General features: G+C 42.3%; 1 protein-coding gene across 3 annotated transcripts; it reads left to right on the top strand.

Moving 5' to 3' along the window:
- Positions 1–215: 215 nt before the first annotated feature.
- On the top strand, positions 216–12741 carry msrb3 (methionine sulfoxide reductase B3). 3 transcript variants are annotated; one of them, XM_027002204.2, is made up of 7 exons: positions 216–345; positions 2564–2731; positions 6234–6342; positions 7357–7434; positions 8304–8332; positions 11699–11796; positions 11954–12741. In XM_027002204.2, the coding sequence occupies exons 2-7, from the start codon at positions 2605–2607 to the stop codon at positions 12122–12124; spliced, it is 612 nt and encodes a 203-aa protein (XP_026858005.2). In that variant the 5' UTR covers positions 216–345; positions 2564–2604; the 3' UTR covers positions 12125–12741. The 3 variants fall into 3 exon arrangements, with proteins under 3 accessions (XP_026858005.2, XP_026858007.2, XP_026858008.1); XM_027002207.2 differs by lacking the exon at positions 2564–2731 and adding an exon at positions 3778–3942 and having other exon boundaries at positions 220–345; XM_027002206.2 differs by lacking the exon at positions 2564–2731 and having other exon boundaries at positions 218–345.
- The last annotated feature ends 6254 nt before the right edge of the window (positions 12742–18995 follow it).

Raw genomic sequence — 18995 nt, forward strand, 5'->3', positions numbered from 1 at the left:
CACTGGAGAGTAAAGTTCAATAATCTAACGTATGTGAACATAACTCTTAACCTCCCTAACCTATATCACCGTGTCGAGGTGAGCCCAGCGGGTTAGTTCTACGTGTGCCAGCAGCCTTTGCTGTTCATATTAGGAAATTGTGCGTCCGAAGAAGGAATTTCCCATGATGCACTTGTCATTACCTAAGATGTTCAGCGGACCAGCCGCTAAGGGACCGTCAACAAATGCGCCCAAGATGTACAGCGGACAAGCCACTTAGAGACCGTCAACAAATGCGCCTCTTACGGATTTGGCAAAGTGCAGTTTTGACTTTCTGCGTGGCTTTGACTGTGTTTCTTTGTACTGGTATGTTAATCTCAATTTATTGTGATTGTACAAACCTTCCTAGTCATACGTAACGTTACTTGTATGTATTTATTTGTGGGAAGTATATTTTCTAATTTAAACTTGATTGTATATTTAACGTTACACCGTTTTTTTCTTTTGCTTGTTGGTCCACTGTGCTTTAAGATAGCAACTTTGTTAGCTAGAGTTAGCTAACCTAGCTTATACTGTTTTGTTCGTTGTAGTTGACATTATGACACTTTATGTTACTACAGTCAACCTTTACCTCACTGAAATATGGCTCTAGTTAGCTAACCTAGCTAACCCGTTGGCACCCGTTACTGACAACCAGCAGCTCGCGCGGCAGACACGGGAAGCTAACATTAGCGTATTTCAAACTCCAATATCAGACTACATATCAAGAGTGCTAACTAGCTAGCTATGTTAGCGAACTGGCTAAATGAGGGCGCAATGACTGAGCTGCTTGGTTGGTTATAGTAATTGGCTAAAGGTATGCATTAGCATGACGAAGCAACCCTTTACAGTAATTTAAGGAAAGGCTTGGAGCCATTGTCGGCTATCTACCTAGCTGTTTAAGCATTAGTTTAGCTACTTAACACTACCTAGATAGCGAAGATCCACAGTCCAATGAGTAGCATGACGCATCAACCTGACTTTATGATATGGAATACATGTCCTTTCTTAATTCATTAAGTAATGAATTACCTAATTAATTACCTGTAATGTCATCACTATTTAATGCAAAACAGTCATATACCAAAACGGAGGGCTTAACTGTTGTATTAATAATAAATGTAGTTTACGAAGGCTTGTACCAGAATCCATCCGTGTTGTGCAATTAACCTAACCTACCCCCTTTAACATCAAAATTACAAGCAGAATAAGCTCATACCAAGAAACCTGCATGTCAAATCCACTTGTCTCAATAAAAACGTTTGCTTTGTGTTTACGTAACAGTGAGGCATCACAGCCATATAAGGTCATATAAACATGTGATGAGTAGGACAAAGTTAAAAAAAATACCTCAGACATTTCCTTAAGGACGTTTTTGATATTCTGCTTGAAATGAAGCTTCATTTTGAATGACATTGAACCATTTTCCAAATCTTTTAAAGCACAGTGACCCAGAATCTGTAAAGAAAATGTATAGTTAGTAAATTCTAAAGCCTCACTGATTTAGCAGAACCTAGGTAACTAGAGACAGACTGAGCTGGGTCATTAAAAACCTTGTAAAATGGCTACATTTTTAAAAGTCAGCCTAATAATGGCATAATCTCACCGGCTGCAGATGGTCATTAATCACTGAAAAAATTAAACACAATAAATGAATACATAGGCTGTCCGTTGAATTGATGTTTGTTTGAAGTTCTGTTAGTAGGATAAATTATATTTCTTTAAATTGATCAGATCAGGGTTAGTGATTTCAAAGGAATAGTGACCGGTGCTAAATTAAAAGGGGTTACAGTTGAATGCCAGTGGTATAGACCTTGAAACAATTGAGCAATACGGTCAGGAGCTCAAGAGCTACATATCCTTGCTATTTATATCTATCCTAATGGCTGGTGCTTGCGTATTTTTAAAATATGGCCTTGCTTACACCAATCATTTGCTAGAATATTTCAAGTTGGATCAACTGGCTATTATTTTATTTCATTTATCCCAGCTGTTCAAACTTAACTAAATGATGTACTTTACTCGCTCAATCATCTGTAAAATTATAGCCAGTGTTATTTTATTTTATTAGTATGTAGATGCTACTAAATATTTGTTAAAGCTTAATGACCGTTTTGTGATCCTTTGAGACATTATCAGTTCATGCTATAATAAGATTTTGAGGTACTCGGTGGAAAATCAGGCAGAAGGTTAATTTGACTAATATTATCTGCAATGCAAATGTCATGTACCTCCTTAACAGATGTAAACAGTAGATGAAAATCGTTCATCTCAGTCCCAGTATCATGTGTAAGACCACTAGATGGAGCTCCTTTCACATAAACTTTCAGCGTGTTGGGCCCTCATGTTCCTCATTTAACTCAGTTGCAGTCTTTTGTACAATCAGCTGTAGTTCAATCCTGACCCCTGTTTAAAAAGGTCATATACTCAATATTAAGATTGCCATAACAAATTCTCATCCAAAAACAATTAAACGTCTTTGATTCAATAGCCAGCTCTATTCTGAGTGACCCTGGCCCATTCATTCCAACTCTCTTCCTCATAGCTCCACCCTACTATCTCTGCTCAAGTTTGCTATAGGCCAGGATGGCCTTCCGTCTTCTTCAGTGTCTAGTCCCTGCAACCCCCTTTGTGTCCTTGGTGGTGCGCCAGTACAGAAGGTCCACTATGCGTGTTGGACAACTGCTAAATGTCACTTCACCAGCTTCACTAGGTACTGTAATCTAAATGTGACCACAGTGACAAAGCGAAAGTAGCAGCAATATTTTTTTACTTGCATTGTGTTGGGCTTATTTAAGACAAAATCAGACGTTCTGATAATGAGACACCACATTAGGGAAATGGTGTAACCATTTTTTTCTGCCTTACTTTACAAACACAGAAAAAGCTAGTCATACTCCAAAGCGAAATGAACGTGTGCTAGTTCCAAATAGCACAAAAAATATGCACAAATGTACTCCGCTCAGATACAGAATGTGAGATCCTAAAATAGCATACATCTTACCCTTATATGACCAGTTCTTATAAGTTTGGTCACTCCCAATAATACGAGCCAGTTGATGAGTCTGTTATCCTGAGCACACTGAGGGTTTATCATGTGCTATAGCCAAAGCTGGCCACTAATGTTTTGAGGATGGCAGGGACGTTTGCATTGCTAGTCTGTTTGCTTTAAGCATGCTCCCTTCTTCCCGATTGTGCTAATATTTCTTTACTACTTCCCTTGTGTTAGAATTATTCTACACAAACCCAAAGGCAGCATCAAAAGCTCTCACTGGTATGAAGATGTGTTCATTGTGTTTATTTTATAAAGTGTATTTTTCTTGTTCTCACTTTAAGTGAGGAAAATTACCTGTTTTTTTATGGGGGTGGGTGTGTGGTGGAAACACCTACACCTAGGTCTTGATAGTCATGCACAATAATCATGATTAAGAAAAAACAAAAACTGACTTATTGTTAACCACCAGACCTTTCCCTCAATGTCTGTATCCTCTGCTTGAAATGTAACTTTTCTATCATTAAATTAAATCCCTCAGCCTGCAAGGTTTCTATTTAGAAACTGCATTTAACATCATGACATCTACCCTCCATCCCTTCTTGCTTTGCCTCATCATTTCAAGTGTCTTTCCTTGGCATGACAGACTTTGGTCATCTGGGGCTTGGCCACCCTACTGTATGTAACTGTCCGTGCCACTGACACATGTTGACAGATGTGTTTTTTTTCTGTCCTTCCTGTGCCCTGCCTGTGTTTTGTTTCTCTAGCGTGAGCGGCGGACGGCCCTCTGCCGCTTACTGTCCTCCCATCAGCAGCAGCCGCCGCAGCAGGGACAGCGTCAGGGCCAGTGGCAGCCATGTCCGGCTTCAATCTGCTGCATCTGGTCACCAAAAATCAACCTGTTAAACTCAAGGCCTGCGGGCTTCCCTCAGGTCCACTGGGTGCTCTGTGCGTGCGTGCGTGCGTGCGTGCGTGCGTGCGTGCGTGCGTGCGCGCGTGCGTGCGCGCGTGCGCACGTGGACACGCAGTGTGTGTAGCGTGTTCTGCTTCCGTGAGCTCTAACACGCTTTCTTCTGTGTGCGCACGAGTGCGTGTTTGGCAAGGGGTTTAGCGATGTGATTTAGTCACTTGCAGGAAAACTCCACCTTGTGGACAGTTCAGTGCAGGTCTGGCAACATAACTTGCACAGGCTGGGAGTTGCAGTGCTGCTATACATATAGATCTGTTCCTCAAAAGAGCAAAGTATAAGGAGATCTATTCACATACATTCAAATATCTATTCTATACACACCAAACATGGTCACTGTAATTTATGAAATATAGCAGCTTGGAGAAATATAAACTAGATAGTGAAGGCCAAAAGATTATTGTACTTAAAAGGTTGTTTTTTTTCTGCACTTGACAACCCCTTGCTATGAAACGTCACTTTTTTTCCTTTGTCCTCTTTCTCAGCCTAGATTGTTCAGTTGCTCATGGATTAACACCTAACATTTTAACTTCTTTTAAGCTTGCTTGCACAGCCAAGCTTCAAATGTTGTTTGTTATTTCACCAGTCATTTTTTACATAAATACGTTGTGTATATGTGTAGGATAGTCACAGCACAAACCTTTGTGCCTTTCTTCATAGCATCTTAGTCTTAATAATGTGGAAATATAGATCCTCTCACTGGTAATTGTAATGCGTGTAAATGCAACAGTAGCACCTCTAACCCTTCATTTCTTTGGCTCCCTTACTGTGACTTGTAGTAGTGAAAAAAAACACTGTCTGTAAAATGTATTATTTTAACTCCATAGTGGCATTGAACAATTTTAAATGAGAACCAACAATCAAGACTGAATCTTTCTTTTAACTAGGAAAATGCTCTAGACTTTGATAAATAAAGCTATAACCCCCTACCTCCCACCCCTCTGCTCTCTCTCCCTAATAGGATCCAGAAGTCCTCTCTCTCATAGCAGAATATCAGGGGGTCTTGTAAAGACTGGATGCCCCTCTTTTCTTTCTGAACGCTCCTTCTCAAATTTGTGTCAGAAGTAACTATGTACTCACTGGACAGAGAGAAGCCTATCAATGGAGCCCATTCACCAATGGGACCTTGTAAAAATCCTGTTCTTTCCTCTGGTCACATGGTTTCAATCTTGCGGGGAGGAATTCTCTGCATGGCCCAAGTGACAGGAGACCCAGGCTCCCCAAGTGAAGTCTTCACCAAAGCAGAAGAGCTGAAAGTAACCCAGCAGTGTGGAGGCACCATGGGCCCACATGTACATGTTGAAGTTTGCTTATCTAGTGACTACTGTTTTTAGTTGAACACCAGAAAAATGGATGGAAAAAGCACCAGGTATCTCAGAGTCTCACACAATGTGAAAGACTCCTACAAAACATCTCAAGGCTTTTGGAAGTCAAGGTCAATGTTTCAGATCTTGTCATTTTTAAAAACTTGGTATAACTCAGGCATATATGGCAAATGAAATATAGGATTTTTATTTTTGAATGGACAAGGGTTTGCAGCAGTTTCATTATTTTTCTTTTTTCAGACAGTTGTCTCCAGATTGGAATTACATGCATCAGTCTGCACCTTCATGTCATTCTTAAATATCTGGTGCCTCAGTTTGACCTCTAGGGGTCAGCATTGTTGCAATGCTAGATACTTGGTGTGCTCTTCACGAATGCCTGTACAAATTCCCTTCTCTATGTTAACATGAATATTTACATGAAGTCTTAATTTCAGTGTAAATAATGTGCAGCGTGCAGTGAAATCCTTTGGCTGTAGCACATGTAGCTCTGACCTATTGTCTTATACCTTACTGTGATGTCACTACTATTGTTTGACTCTTCCAGGTAAGAGTCAACATGTAAACAGTTTATTCTTGGATGTCTGTCCATAAGTCCATAATGAAAATGACTAAGAATGGAGCCAGGTTTCTAAAGCAGAGCATGCATGCCTGATAAATGCACTTTGACATCCTCAGGTGTGTTCGAGTGCATGCTTGTGTACGCTTGTGTGAGAGTGTGCATAAATGTGCCCCACAAGCCCAGCACCGTAAGCCCTGACTCCCGCTTGGACTGCCGCAGGTTGTCATTCAGGCGGCTTTATGAAGGCTTGGTTTGTTTGTTTGTTTCGCGCATTCTTCTTGCAGTGCCAGTTTTTGTGCAGCCTCTTGTAGAGTTGTGCTGGTAACTGTGTGAGGGGCACTGACCTGTCCCACCCATGCTTCACTGCTCCAGGGACATGCCGCACCAAGAAGACGTGGCCCAGATGTTTCTCTCAGGAGGAGCTGAGGAAGCGCCTTACGCCCATACAGTACCATGTCACACAGGAGAAGGGCACGGAGAGGTGAGCGTGTCCACACCGTGAGATACAGGCTTCTTACCTGCTGCTCTTTCATCTTTTAGCACTACTAACAGCATCTAGTGATGGGCTTTAATGTCAGTGCCGATAAAATATACAGTGTCCTTTGGTCATATAGTGCTATAACCACCACCACCCCAATAAGGGAGTAAAAACAGAAGCCTGTATTTAAACTTTTTTTATGGTTTGTTTTTTGCTTTTTATTTGAACGCTCAGGATGATCTTTCTCAGACAGCAAAAAAAATATTCAAAACATGTGCCTCACTGATTTATAGATGTAAAATGAATCAACGATGTGTCACATGAACATCCTGTAGTGTCATATGGATGGTCGGCTCTAGACTGTTGTAGGCTTGTTGCTGTCTGTTTGGCTTGGCTGGCCTACGGGGACGAAGACGTGGTCTGACAGCAGCAGGCGTCAGGGCACGTTCACACAGAAGCCAGAACCCCCACCCCCAGCAACGGCACAGAACACGTGGCAAAAGTATTTATCGGCTCATTGGCAGGAGGAATGCGAAAAATGCCCCAGGCCCAGAGCCTGCATTGGGGGAGGCCACTCCGCTTTCTGAGGCCTGCGGCTCGCTCACCAGCGGCGGCTTGTGGTCACAGGGTGGCCTGTTCCCGACCAGACTGCACTCCTTTTAGATACGCCAACCCTACCGCCTGCCCCCCTCTGCTTGCCTGCGGTCAGACCTGGAACAGCCATGTTCAAGCACATGGGTCTCTTTTGCATAGTGGTCAGAATTAAACTGCTGATGAACCAGCCCCATCTGCATGGCAGTGCTAACCAGTTGTGGTTGTGTTGACATGAACAACAAAAGGCTGTATGTTGATCATGGAAAGTGCATGGTTGAGTGGCAGATGAAGAAAGCCTTTTTATGTTAATGAAGATGGAATTAATGAACATTGTTTCAATAAAACAACTTCAGATGTTCCACATGTTGAGTGGCCTGTATGACCACGGGTAAAGATTTTAATCCTGCCTCTTTATATTTCTAGTGCATTCAGAGGAGAGTATACAGACAACAAAGAAGAGGGCACGTATTCGTGTGTAGTCTGTGGGGCCCCTCTTTTCACGTAAGTCTTTGGGATTTGTTCCATATTTGTGATGATAATTGATCATTCTTATAAAATACTTTTACTACCTTACATTTACACCACCACTTACTCCATCTGGCACATCAGCACTCTAGTATGATGTCATTATTTTAAGAGTAGAGAAAAGTTTACAGAGCCCTCCACAGCTCTGGTGCTTGCAAAATGATCTCATTAGGCATTTCCATTAGGTACAGAGCATTGTGGGTTGTTCTGTGTGTAACCGTGGGCTTTGGAAGTGCAATAGCTCATCTTGTGCTTTTCTGGTAGTCTCTGCCTGCCTGTCTTCCTGTCTGTCAGCTTGTCTGTCAGCCTGTCTGTCTGTGCCATGTAATTGGTGGTTTCTGCAGGCTGAGTGGACTGCGAGCAGCCCGAGGTTAACTTTACCTGACAGGGTGTCCGAAGTAGGCCCGGGAGCCATTACTAGGTCACCTTTTTCCCACAGCTCACTGCAGAGCTTCAAAGGCAGCTAAATTTATGGCTGGCATTAGCTCATATCTTAGGAGCAATGTTCTCAAAGGAAGAAAGCAAAGCCCTGAAACCTCCCTCCCGTTCTCCGGACTATGCTCCCTGAGAGCACAAATTGCCTGCTTATTGCTCACTAGATATTACCCATGTTCAGGTTTTTTTTTTGTTGTTGTGTTTTTTGTGGTGATGAGAGAAATGAGAAAATGAAACACTGGGAAACAGTTGGCTTTGTAATGGAAGACTGGGCATGGTGTTTGACTGTGACCTGATATGAGAGAAATGATCCGCCATCACACATGATCCTTTAAACATGCTTCAAACCTGTTGTCAGTAAGCTCTGTACTAAATTTTTAAACTTCAATAACATCTTGAATTTTTTGCAGGTCAGATAAGAAATTTGACTCTGGCTCAGGTATGTTTCTGCAATGTTCTCTGGCTAGCACATTTTTATTATCTTAAAATTCTGGATAAAAAGATTTCAGGTTATGTATAAAATAATGCTGAAAGCATTACCAGCAGAGCATTAGAGTCCAAAGCTACTGAAAGTTCAGTGTACAAGTGCAAGTACACTTTAGGTTTTAGGACTAATACACAGTATTACTCATGCTTTTGCACACTTTGATTTGTCATGCAAATGTTACACTTTCTACGCACAAATCCTGCACTCTTTGCGTCCTCTCTTTCTCTCTCTCGCTCTCTCTCTCTCTCTCTCTCTCTACCATAAAGGGAGAGACTAATTTCTTCACCCTCTTTATGGTTTATTGCAAGTATGAATGTGTACTTAGTTAGCTATCTAATAGGCACTAAATGTGCCCTACAATGCCTCTCATGCTTAGTAACCTGAGTTACACCACCTACATGAAATAGAAAATTGCCTTAAGAAGCATACAAAACATCCAGACAGTTATTTTAATTAACACTATCTGCTCTTTAGAGATTAAAGCGTTGGCTGGAAACATTACATTAGTCATTTGTAATCTTTTGGAATTTCCTAACTCTCAATTTGTCCTCATGAAACACTGCGATTCCAGCTTCGTTTGTAATTAGGGAAGAGCTCTGAGGAAGCTCATATCTCCTTGGATGAAAATGAATATGTCTAGTTTATTTATGCATTTTTCCTCCCCTGGGAAGCTTGCAGTACATTTTCAAATTGAGAGCTGCAGTTTTAAGATTGGTGAAGCTTTGGCAATGTGTTAAAGGCCAGGGACATGGGTCAAATAAAAATGTCTTATTATTCTAATCAGTTGGTTGACTCATTGATATTGGGCTTTGTGTTTCCTATCAGGAAGACCCTCACTTTAAACCACATGAATGTCAACTTACACGGTCCTGTACTATGAAGACAGTTTGTTAATGCTTCACAGCTCAGTACTGAAAAACATTTACTCTTGTGGTATTATGCACATTATTATCATCCATTCTCTCTGTTCGACCTATATGCATGCATGAATTCTCCACAGAAAACAACCTGTAATAGGAACCATGTGGGCCCCCACTGAAAAATAGGATTTTTCCTCGCCCGGTCCTTTCTGTCTTCACAGCGAAGAAGAGAGCCAAACCTCCTGCATTGCATGCAGCCCGCGCTGCAGCCTGCCCTCATATAGACTCAATTTCCTGTTTTGTTAGAGTTCTGCCACACTGCTTCATTCAGTGGGCAGCTCGCCCCGCCGATAAAGCTCCATTAGATCAGTGCTGGAACGATCCGCCGGGATTCTCCTGCTCTGACTCACAGGATTCCTATATTCCCCCGAGAGCTTCCTGTGTCTGAGTGGAATTCCGTGGCTTTGTAGTTGTGGCCAAGCTCTCCCTCCCTAGCCAGCGGAGGAGGGAAGGGGTTGAAATGGGGTGGAGGGGTAATGGTGTGGGAGGCTGGAGTGTGTTGGGCCTCTGAAAGGGAAGCAGCCCAGCAGGGAGGGAGGTGAAGCACTGACTTCTGCTTTTCACCCACAGATAGCATCTCGGCAGTGGGCCACCTCCCGTGAGCTCAGATCTGTGCCCATCACATCAATAGCACTACCTGGGCCCGAAGATGGGCCTGGCGATGGGTCTGTAGGACAGCAGCATGCTCCTGTCCTCTGCTGATCAGATTAGGCCACAGCTGTGGCGAGTGCCTGTGCTCCCTGAGCCCAGCCTAAGCCCCCGGTGATGTTCCGCATATGGTCTCAACCGTCAGGGCCTCATGTCTAGAGCTGGCTGAAAGGAAAAAGCCTCTAGAATTACCAGTGTATGGTACCGCTTAGCAATTAAGACAGAACATGCTGTTGGTTATTGAACTTGGGGTGAACGACAGGATAAAGCAAAGGACGTGGAAACGTTGGGGGTGGTTATTTTCAGCACAACTCCCACCACTAGTTATGTTTTATAAATAACTTTTAGATTTCACTGTTTTGAATCAAGTTAGCTCTGAAATTATGAGAGAGAGAAGGGGGAGCCTTTTAGAGTCAAACATTTTTCATTTACAAATACGCACTGCATGCCAACATTTGACTTCATACCCATTGAATCACCGGCACTTGTGAATGACTAATTCAGAACAGGGTTGTTTCAGACTGTTCTGCGTGACTTGAGAATCTACAGCGGTCTTAAGTCATACTTCATCATACCACCCAGATATGGAGGGGTGGCTATACCATCCCTGGAGCAAGGTCATTAGCCGTTATTACCGCGTGGATTAATGTTGAGGATTGCATGGGAGGAGGGGAGAAGGGGGGTGTACTGGAGTTGGAGCGCCTGCCAGAGCAGCGAGAGCCAGCACCGTGTAGCTTCCTCTCGCCCAGACGCTGCAGCTATCCAGGGAGTAGTGAGCACAGACCACCCGGGAGCTGCCGCAGCCGCGCTTTCCTCTCTCCCTCTCCCCTGCTGCCGAGCAGACATCTTCCACATGAAAGGCGCACATCGCAGAGACAGCCCACAACCTTGCAGATTAACCTCCTATTCAATCCACCTCCAGCCCCTCCGCAACTTCCTCTGGTTTGGCCGCACCATTGCTGGCTATAGAAACATGCTACGTAGAAGGGTTCTGTAGGTGTGTATTTACACAAAATTCAGCAAAATTTCAGAAATATGGGCATGGTCTGTACGTTTGAAAACAAGCACATTACTGCTAAAGAAATTGCTGTTCTGTGAAAGTGCAGCATTTGAGCACATTATATGTGGATTGTCACATAATTTTCATATAGTACAGGTCAGATTTTTTAGGTGGTTAATATTGTAAGAGGTAAATGTAACAAGCTATAGGGGGCACTGTGCAGATTGGCTTATACGGCCCTTGACAAAAAAAAAAACAACCCACATCCTGGCAAACGTACCCTACTGCTTTACATTCTGAGCACGCTGAAATGTGCTTTATGTTTAATGAAGGCCACTGCTGTATTCTGCCCTTTAATTATGAGGCAGGCAGGGATCTCCCTGAGCAATGAAAGGGAAGGGGAGGGGGGCATGCCAAACGACTAGTCTGGAATGAGCTACAAAAATAAACGCGTAGCAGTGGCTTGGCGGCGCCGGAGAAGAAGTAACTTGTTTCACAGAGAGCGAGTGCAGAGACCGAGCAGGAAAAGCCATAAAGTAGCAGGGGGATTCCATCCAGTTAGACCTTCCAGTTTAGAGCAAACAAGGATGAATATACATTCTTTCTCTCTCTCTCACTCACACACACACACACACACACACACACACACACACACACACACACACACACACACACGCACGCAAGCAACAGAATTTCCTGAAGAGTGAAGTTTATTATATATACCCCAACAGTGCTCCTTTCTGTTTACAGGATGGCCATCATTTTTCGATTTGATTAAAGAGGACTCAATATCGCTGACAGATGATTTATCCTATGGCATGCACAGAATGGAGGCTAGCTGCAGTGAGGTATTTATAATTATAGCATCAACAACCCTTTAAAAAACTTTAAATACAGACACGATTAATTATTTACAGCTGGAATGAGTCATTTAATAGGAATTTCACTGTGATTAAAATATATTGAAAGTAACTTATTTCAGCTTATTTCTATGTGTATTTTCAGTGTGGCGCTCACCTGGGGCACCTGTTTGATGATGGACCCCGACCCACTGGGAAGCGTTACTGCATAAACTCTGCTTCTCTCAGCTTCCAGTCAAAAAATGCTGGTCCTGAAGGGGTAGAGCCAGGTGGAGCCACAGGCCAATCAGCATCCTCCAGCAAGAGTGATCTTTGAGGGGGACATCTATAGACCAGTCAGGTGTCGGAGCCTTAGGGTAGACCCTGTCAAATTCACTCCTTCATGGGCTACCAACTCTAGTTAGGTCCTTTGGCAGCCAGAAGGCCATTCAGTTCAGCAGTACATGAGCAGAATCATTTCATGGCCTTGGCTGACATGCCATACACATCACGGCACACAACAAACCCCAACTGCTGATCAGGAAGGCTGTTGTGTACTGTTGCTTTTACCCTCTACTAGTGGCTTTAATAGTGTAAGACTACGCACTGTGGGATTTTCTTCTAAAAGATATAATGGAATGCTGTTGTTTGGAAATTAATTATATATGTGTACCTTATCAGAGATACATGTTGTTTTTGAAGTGCTATTTGGAGGTTAGGGTTTTGAGGAAAACACTATGCAAAGTGCTCTTGTGAGCTGTAAAATAAGCACCAAGTGGAGAGTATTCTTTCAAATAAAATGTAATGGATAACAGATTATTAGTCTGAACAGAAATGCTGCCTGACTTTTTTAAGGTTGCTTTCTTGTCTCCCTGCCTGTGGTGCCTCTTTTTACTCATATTCAGATCTTTGGGGGGGCTCTTGACAAGTGTTATTAAACAGTTATTGAGTACAGTTTGGAACACTGCGTTTTGAATTCACCTCACAAATATGATGTCGCATACGCTCAAGGACCAGTGGTACAGACTAATCTTTCTGTGCATAAGGAAAATTATATTGAATGAGTTTCCTGTTTTTCAGTGCGACATCTTATTGCATCAGAGAAAGTTATGTGCCTACTGAGCATATATTATTTCAAAAGTTACTATACTCTAGTTGTATGTTTGGATTAAAAGAGACAAAAAATCTGATTAAAAACCTGATTACAAATCTTACCTGCTAAATTAAGAAGAAGCAGCAACAGGACGGTAAACAGGAACAAGACTAGTCCTGCTGAAAAGAACATCAGCCTTCAGCTGTGATGCTGCTCAGACACAATGTGCCTTCAGTGTACCCTAAATTATTTTTCAAAGCTTCTTTTTTAAAGCATTGTTAAAAAGCGTGTTTGTACCTCAAGTAGACTCATTTGCATCTGATTGTGAAATGGGTAGAGACGGGCTTGTTGGTGAAAGGTTATCCTGGATCTCTATGCTTTATGGAATGCAGCATTGCTCTACTTTAATAGCTTGATGGAGTTTTCTTGCATTCTTTCATAAATAAAATAAAATAAATAATAAATAAAAATTTGAACACAGTGAGCAATTGCAATTAAAGAAATGATTATAAAGCCTTTAAAATGTGCAAAACTCCGACAGAGCATGTAAAACTTTTCATTTGGGTGATGTAGACAAGTATGTGAGTAATTAAGGTATGTAGCATTCTAATCTTTGATCTTAATTGCAGCACTGAAATTTAATTTTCATTAAAACAATGCATTTAGCCTTAAGTTTTGATTCACAGTTTTTACACGAATGCAAAAAACTTTATATCTAGAGCGGATTTAAAACGAGAAGCTTTAGTAGTCTGTCTGTTGCCATGTTTGACCATGTTTGAATTTGTACCTGATAAGATAAATGCTACCTAACATAAGGTTAGAATTTCACAGTGACCTGGCTCCAAGTCTGTCGGAGGCCCAAACAAAGGCAATATTTATCTGTTGTTCCGCTTCCCTTTGAAGTAGTTCGACAGAGAGCTTTTAGTTTCTTGAATGAAAAGTAAATGTTTGCTTGGGGTCTGTTTAATTGTGCCACATCCTTGAAGTGCTGAAAAGATCAATGTAAAAAGCGAGCATACCAAAAGATCAAGTAGACAAAATAAATGAAACTTGAATATTGACATTGCCATTTCTAAAATCATGTATAAGGAAAAAGTTCTCAAATGTATATAGCTTTTGTGCCAATGCCACAAGCAGTCAAAATGCATCCTTCAATTACAAGACTTTCTTTTTCCTTTATGCTTTAAAATTTTGAGCTTTGTATCACTTATTTAAGGATCATGCTAACCTTTATTTGATTTTCAAGCAAGCGTATTGTCTGGTTTAGCTCTCCCATTTTGACTGTTTTGAATACAATTCAGCCATATTCTACATATTCTGAATATTTAAACAACCACAGAGATGCGGTTTCCTGTTGCCTTTGTAATCCATGGTGAGTGTCAGTGATCAGATTCTTTTAATTCCACAGAGGTACTGCACCAGTTCGAGACATACTGGTAGTGCACCACATGACAGAACCAATGTGTTCAGTTTGAATTTGCAACTATTTGTGTTATGCTACAGTATGTACTTGATAGTACTTTTATTGCTTGCAGACCAAAGCATTTCTGGTTCAATATCCTTTTTTCTTTTTATTTCGGTGCACTGTTGCTTGTAGTATGTTGCTTCAAGGTGCTATTTCAGCGGAGAAATCCCAGGCACCCGTCAAGCGTGCTTTCGGATGGCTGGGTGGTGGTGGTGCTCTAGGTGGGTGGCTGGAAGTGCTCCGAGGCCCGCGGGGTGACGTCACCCTGCTAGCCAACCTCTCCACAGTGCTGTTGTTTAAAGAACAGAGTGACCAGCCTTACTCGGTGAGTGTGGGAAAAGTCGTCCAGCGGGCCTGTCGCTGAGAGTGTTTACGTTCCGAATGCAATAAAGAATATTTACAAGTCAGGTGTGTTTAGACTGTGAGACGCTGGGGGAGAGCGAGAGCTGTGGCCGTGGATGGAGGTTTTGGGGGTGGGGGGGGTTGGGCAGCTGTAGCTGCTCAAGCCAACTTTCAACACCATGTCGTTTTTGCCCCGAAGGCAAACAAGCAAGTCATTTGCAGAACAGCAGTGATAATGAAAGATGTTTTATGGATGTCACAAAAGTGGGGCAACTCTCAAAACAGCACTGCACGTCTGCCCATTATCACATCTCGACTCGCCTTTCGAAATTGTCAAAGCTAGCTCAACATTGGACAAATACTTCTCTATAATGAGTGGAACAGTGCCAGTTTTGACGGCTGTTGTCTGTTGGACAGACACTCGTATTTGACGGTCACTCTGCCACCATAGTAGGCATGTGAGAGGTCTACTCATATCACACTCTCCTGTGTTAAGACGGTAGCCACATTAGTCTTTACTGTGGAAGTGCTAGCCCAAACAAAAGAAGGCGCTTCAGCCCAAGCATACAGCCTGGGTGCCCAAGGAGCTCCAGACTGCCCACCACATAAACATCTACCTCCAGTCCTGGGACCAGCACTGGACACCCAGACCTAACACTGCAGCATTGACATTTGCTCTGCGTATGAGAGGGGGAGCCTGCTTTCTGTCTGCACTGGGGCTTGCCATTAAGCAAAGCTCTGTAATGACATTGTGGAATCTAGGGGGTTATGGGGGTTTGCACATAAAGCCATGACCCTAAAACACTAACCTGTTTGAGGTGCAGCTTTGTGCATTCATGGTGTCATTTTATCCTAACTGAATCCAAGCTTGTTGGTAGTTAAAGAGGTTTGGATGGTGTTGCTTTAGGGCATCAGCACACTTTCAAGCCTTCTTTATTTCATCTGCACTCATATATTTCTTCTGCACATACTACAGATGTCATATGTGAGCTAAGGAGTGCTTGTCTTGTAGAATCCAAACCCCACCCCACAAAGAAAAAGCAAAAAACCCCAAAAAAGAATATGTGAGAGCAGCCTCTGCTTCTGATTATAGTGCACTATTCAACAGAATTATGGATGCAGAATCTAGGATGCATGTTCCAACTTAATTGGTCTCTACTGATACTGCAGTCTGTCTGCTTGGCCAGACACACCTCCTCCCTCTTGTGTTCATTACTATCATAAAACCACAGTACCATCCAAGACTATTTTAAAGGGCCACAAAACCCCAGTCTCCGAGCTGAGGTGCTTCAGGTCCAAGGATCTGCTCAATTACAGAGACAGGAAGGGGGCAGACGAGCTACTACAATGAAAGCCAATGGCGTAGAGCGGGGGGAGCAGGACTTTGTGGAGTTGTCAGCCCCACCAGCATTATCAAGCGGCGGGGTGATGGATGCGATACAACTCCTCTCCTCTAGAAAAGTCAGTGATCTCATTTTAGCTCTGTTAACTCCTGCCAAGTATTTCCCCCCCTTTTTTGTGTTCCCCGGCGAGCCGTGCGGGGGCGGTAGGCCAGAGCCTGCCCGTGGCCTTGCTCCAAATGATGCAATTTGACAGAAACCACATAAAGGGCCAAGCGGCTGGCCACAGAGTGGCCGGGGGCCTGGAGCACAGGGGCCACAGTGCAGCACACACAATCTTTTCTTAATTGTAGACCAGATCAGACCAGCAAAGCTGCTGCTGTGTTTTGGATTTTTTTCCCCCACCTTGAGCTTGTGAGGCTTGCTATATTTTAAAGCATGCAGAGGTAATTTAGGGAACCAAATGACGCCTCAAGTGATGCACCGGCAACACTACTCAACTCTGTCGTACATATAACTTCCTAGCTGAGATTTTCTAATGTCCTCTGTTTGGGTTTTTCCAAATAATTCCCATAATATGCAAGTTGAGTCCCTCTTTACGTTCCTTAGCACATTACTGCACAGTACAGTTCTCAGTTTGTAGAAGGAACATTTTATCATTACATTCTCACACAGAGAACATTGTCACATCCTTTTGAGTATGAATGTAAAATAAAGTATTTTTGTCAGGTACATTACTAATTTCATATTTTACTCTTTTCAGGATCAACAAGCAAACAAGTGTTTCAGTCTAGTGAATCAAATGTAAAACAGGGTCTGGCTAAAATCAATATTATTCTGAGGAATTATTGTCTCTCGACTGACAGTTATTCATGCACAAAATAGTCAGCCAAAAGTAATATTTTTCCACAGATTTGTTGCATATTGTGATGTGAAATATTTAAATATAATCTTTGTATGTATTTAAATGTATTTCTTTTTGAATATTCAAACTTGTGTTGATTTCTTATTTTAGGTCATTCAATTTAATTTAAGAACATCTGACAGTATGAATTTTTTAAAATGTAAGATTTGAGTGATGAATTGACCTATTAACCAACTAGCTAAGTAAGTGGATGTGAGAAATTATGCTCCAGAATATGATTCATGTGGATTTAGAAAAATGTGTCATCTTTTCATGCTGGATTTGAAACACATACTTCATTAACCATGTGCTAAATACCTGGGTTTGGAGTTCCTTTTTAATGGTGATAAATGAGTTTCTTGTAACCAAAGCCCAGTGGATACTCTTTCTAAAATTAGGGTGCATTGCTATATTATTGTCATTCCTATATATAGGAAAAACCTTAAAAAATAATAAATAAGTAGCAGCCTAGCTTCCTGTGTCCTCTCCTTAAGTACTGCAAAAGTTACCTAGGGTGATTCTAGCAAACACTAGTCTAGCCTTAGCAATGCAACAAGTAAACAGCATGGAGAGGGTGTGAGTTATCACCAAAACAAAAACACAAAAAAGTGCAAATTTCTTAAGCTAAATGCAAATCCTCCTTAATAATAATCGCATCACCAAACAAGCTGTGTGTACACTTCAGCAGAATATGGAGACAACAGGCCAGGGTGCAAAGCGCATGGCAGCCACCCACTCCTACCCAACAAAAGCAACAAAATCTCTTATAAGCTTTCATGACAACGCTCACACAGCCAAGCAGGTACCAGCAACAGAGCTATGGCCAGTGAATGAGACCTTCCAGCACAGACCAGCAATACTGTTAATAGCCTGTTATTACACTGCAGGCTATTAAACATATATGTTACGGTTTATTTGGGGAAAGGGTCATTGTGCGTAACGCATAATTTCGTTAAAGGTTCATCTAGAAAACGGCATGGATATAATCAATTCGCAACGGTGTCTTCACTTGCGATAACGCCACTCACTTCCACCATGAACCAACAAGCTAGCAGGTTTTTTGCTTGCTAATTTGTGATTCATGTCCCTCAAGACAGGTGGAACTTGTAATAAAGATAGAAACAACAAAACCGATACATTTAGAGGGGAGGCCATTTATACTGTCATTTGACATTAGTCTCTCATTGAATTACCATTGCTGGGCCCTCCATAAATTTGTAGTTGGACCACGAATCACCAACACCAAAATTCCTTCCAGTAACTGCAGAGGTGTCAAAACTCTGATTGAGAGGCAAAGGAGCGATATGCACAAACTGAGCAGGCAGGTTTGAAGGATTTGTGTAAAACTGTTTTTGTTTATACCTTTACTGTGAAATTATGAACAGATAACAGATCACACAAACACACACACATTTAGCACCTCCCAGTCTTAGGATCCAATTTATTTGAAATTGAAATACATGAATGAAAACATTTAATTCTTCTAGCCCCACTAGTGGATTGTAAATTGTGATTTGCTAAGTGACTGGTGTTGCAAGTGGTAAATCTCAGCTTTGGAAATAACCAGGCAATCACCACACCACTCCTCTGGCATGCCAAACACAAATAAACCAGGGGATCCAGCTGGCTTGTCATTTCAAGCATTACTATCAGGAAGTGTCTGGGGGTGATCTATGCCCCTCACATAGTTCATTTGCAGCCTCAATAAGACATTCCTTTCCCAGGGCTGAGAATGAAAAACCAGCCATGTGTTTTGAAGTTGGTTGAGGGGATGAGGCGTGCCGCAGTGGTTTGTTTGGTTTAGGAGCGTGCGTGTTTTTGTGGTTGTGTGCTCGTGTGCAGTTACGTGAGGGTAATGGATGGGGTGTGTGGGAATGGAAGCCTGAGTGCACCTTTGCCTCTCTTCTGACCGCACGGCTGGAGAAAGTCGTTCCTTGCCACTTTATTTGTTTTGAATCGGCTAGATTGTTTTGACCGACTGTGTTTGCATCCAGTGCAAATGCTGAACCCAGTGACTGTGTCCCACACATGACCCCCACTGCTCGCTGTTGGGTCTGACAGAGG

The sequence above is a fragment of the Electrophorus electricus genome, chromosome 7 (assembly GCF_013358815.1).
Source record: "Electrophorus electricus isolate fEleEle1 chromosome 7, fEleEle1.pri, whole genome shotgun sequence".
In the NCBI taxonomy this organism is placed as follows: Eukaryota; Metazoa; Chordata; class Actinopteri; order Gymnotiformes; family Gymnotidae; genus Electrophorus; species Electrophorus electricus.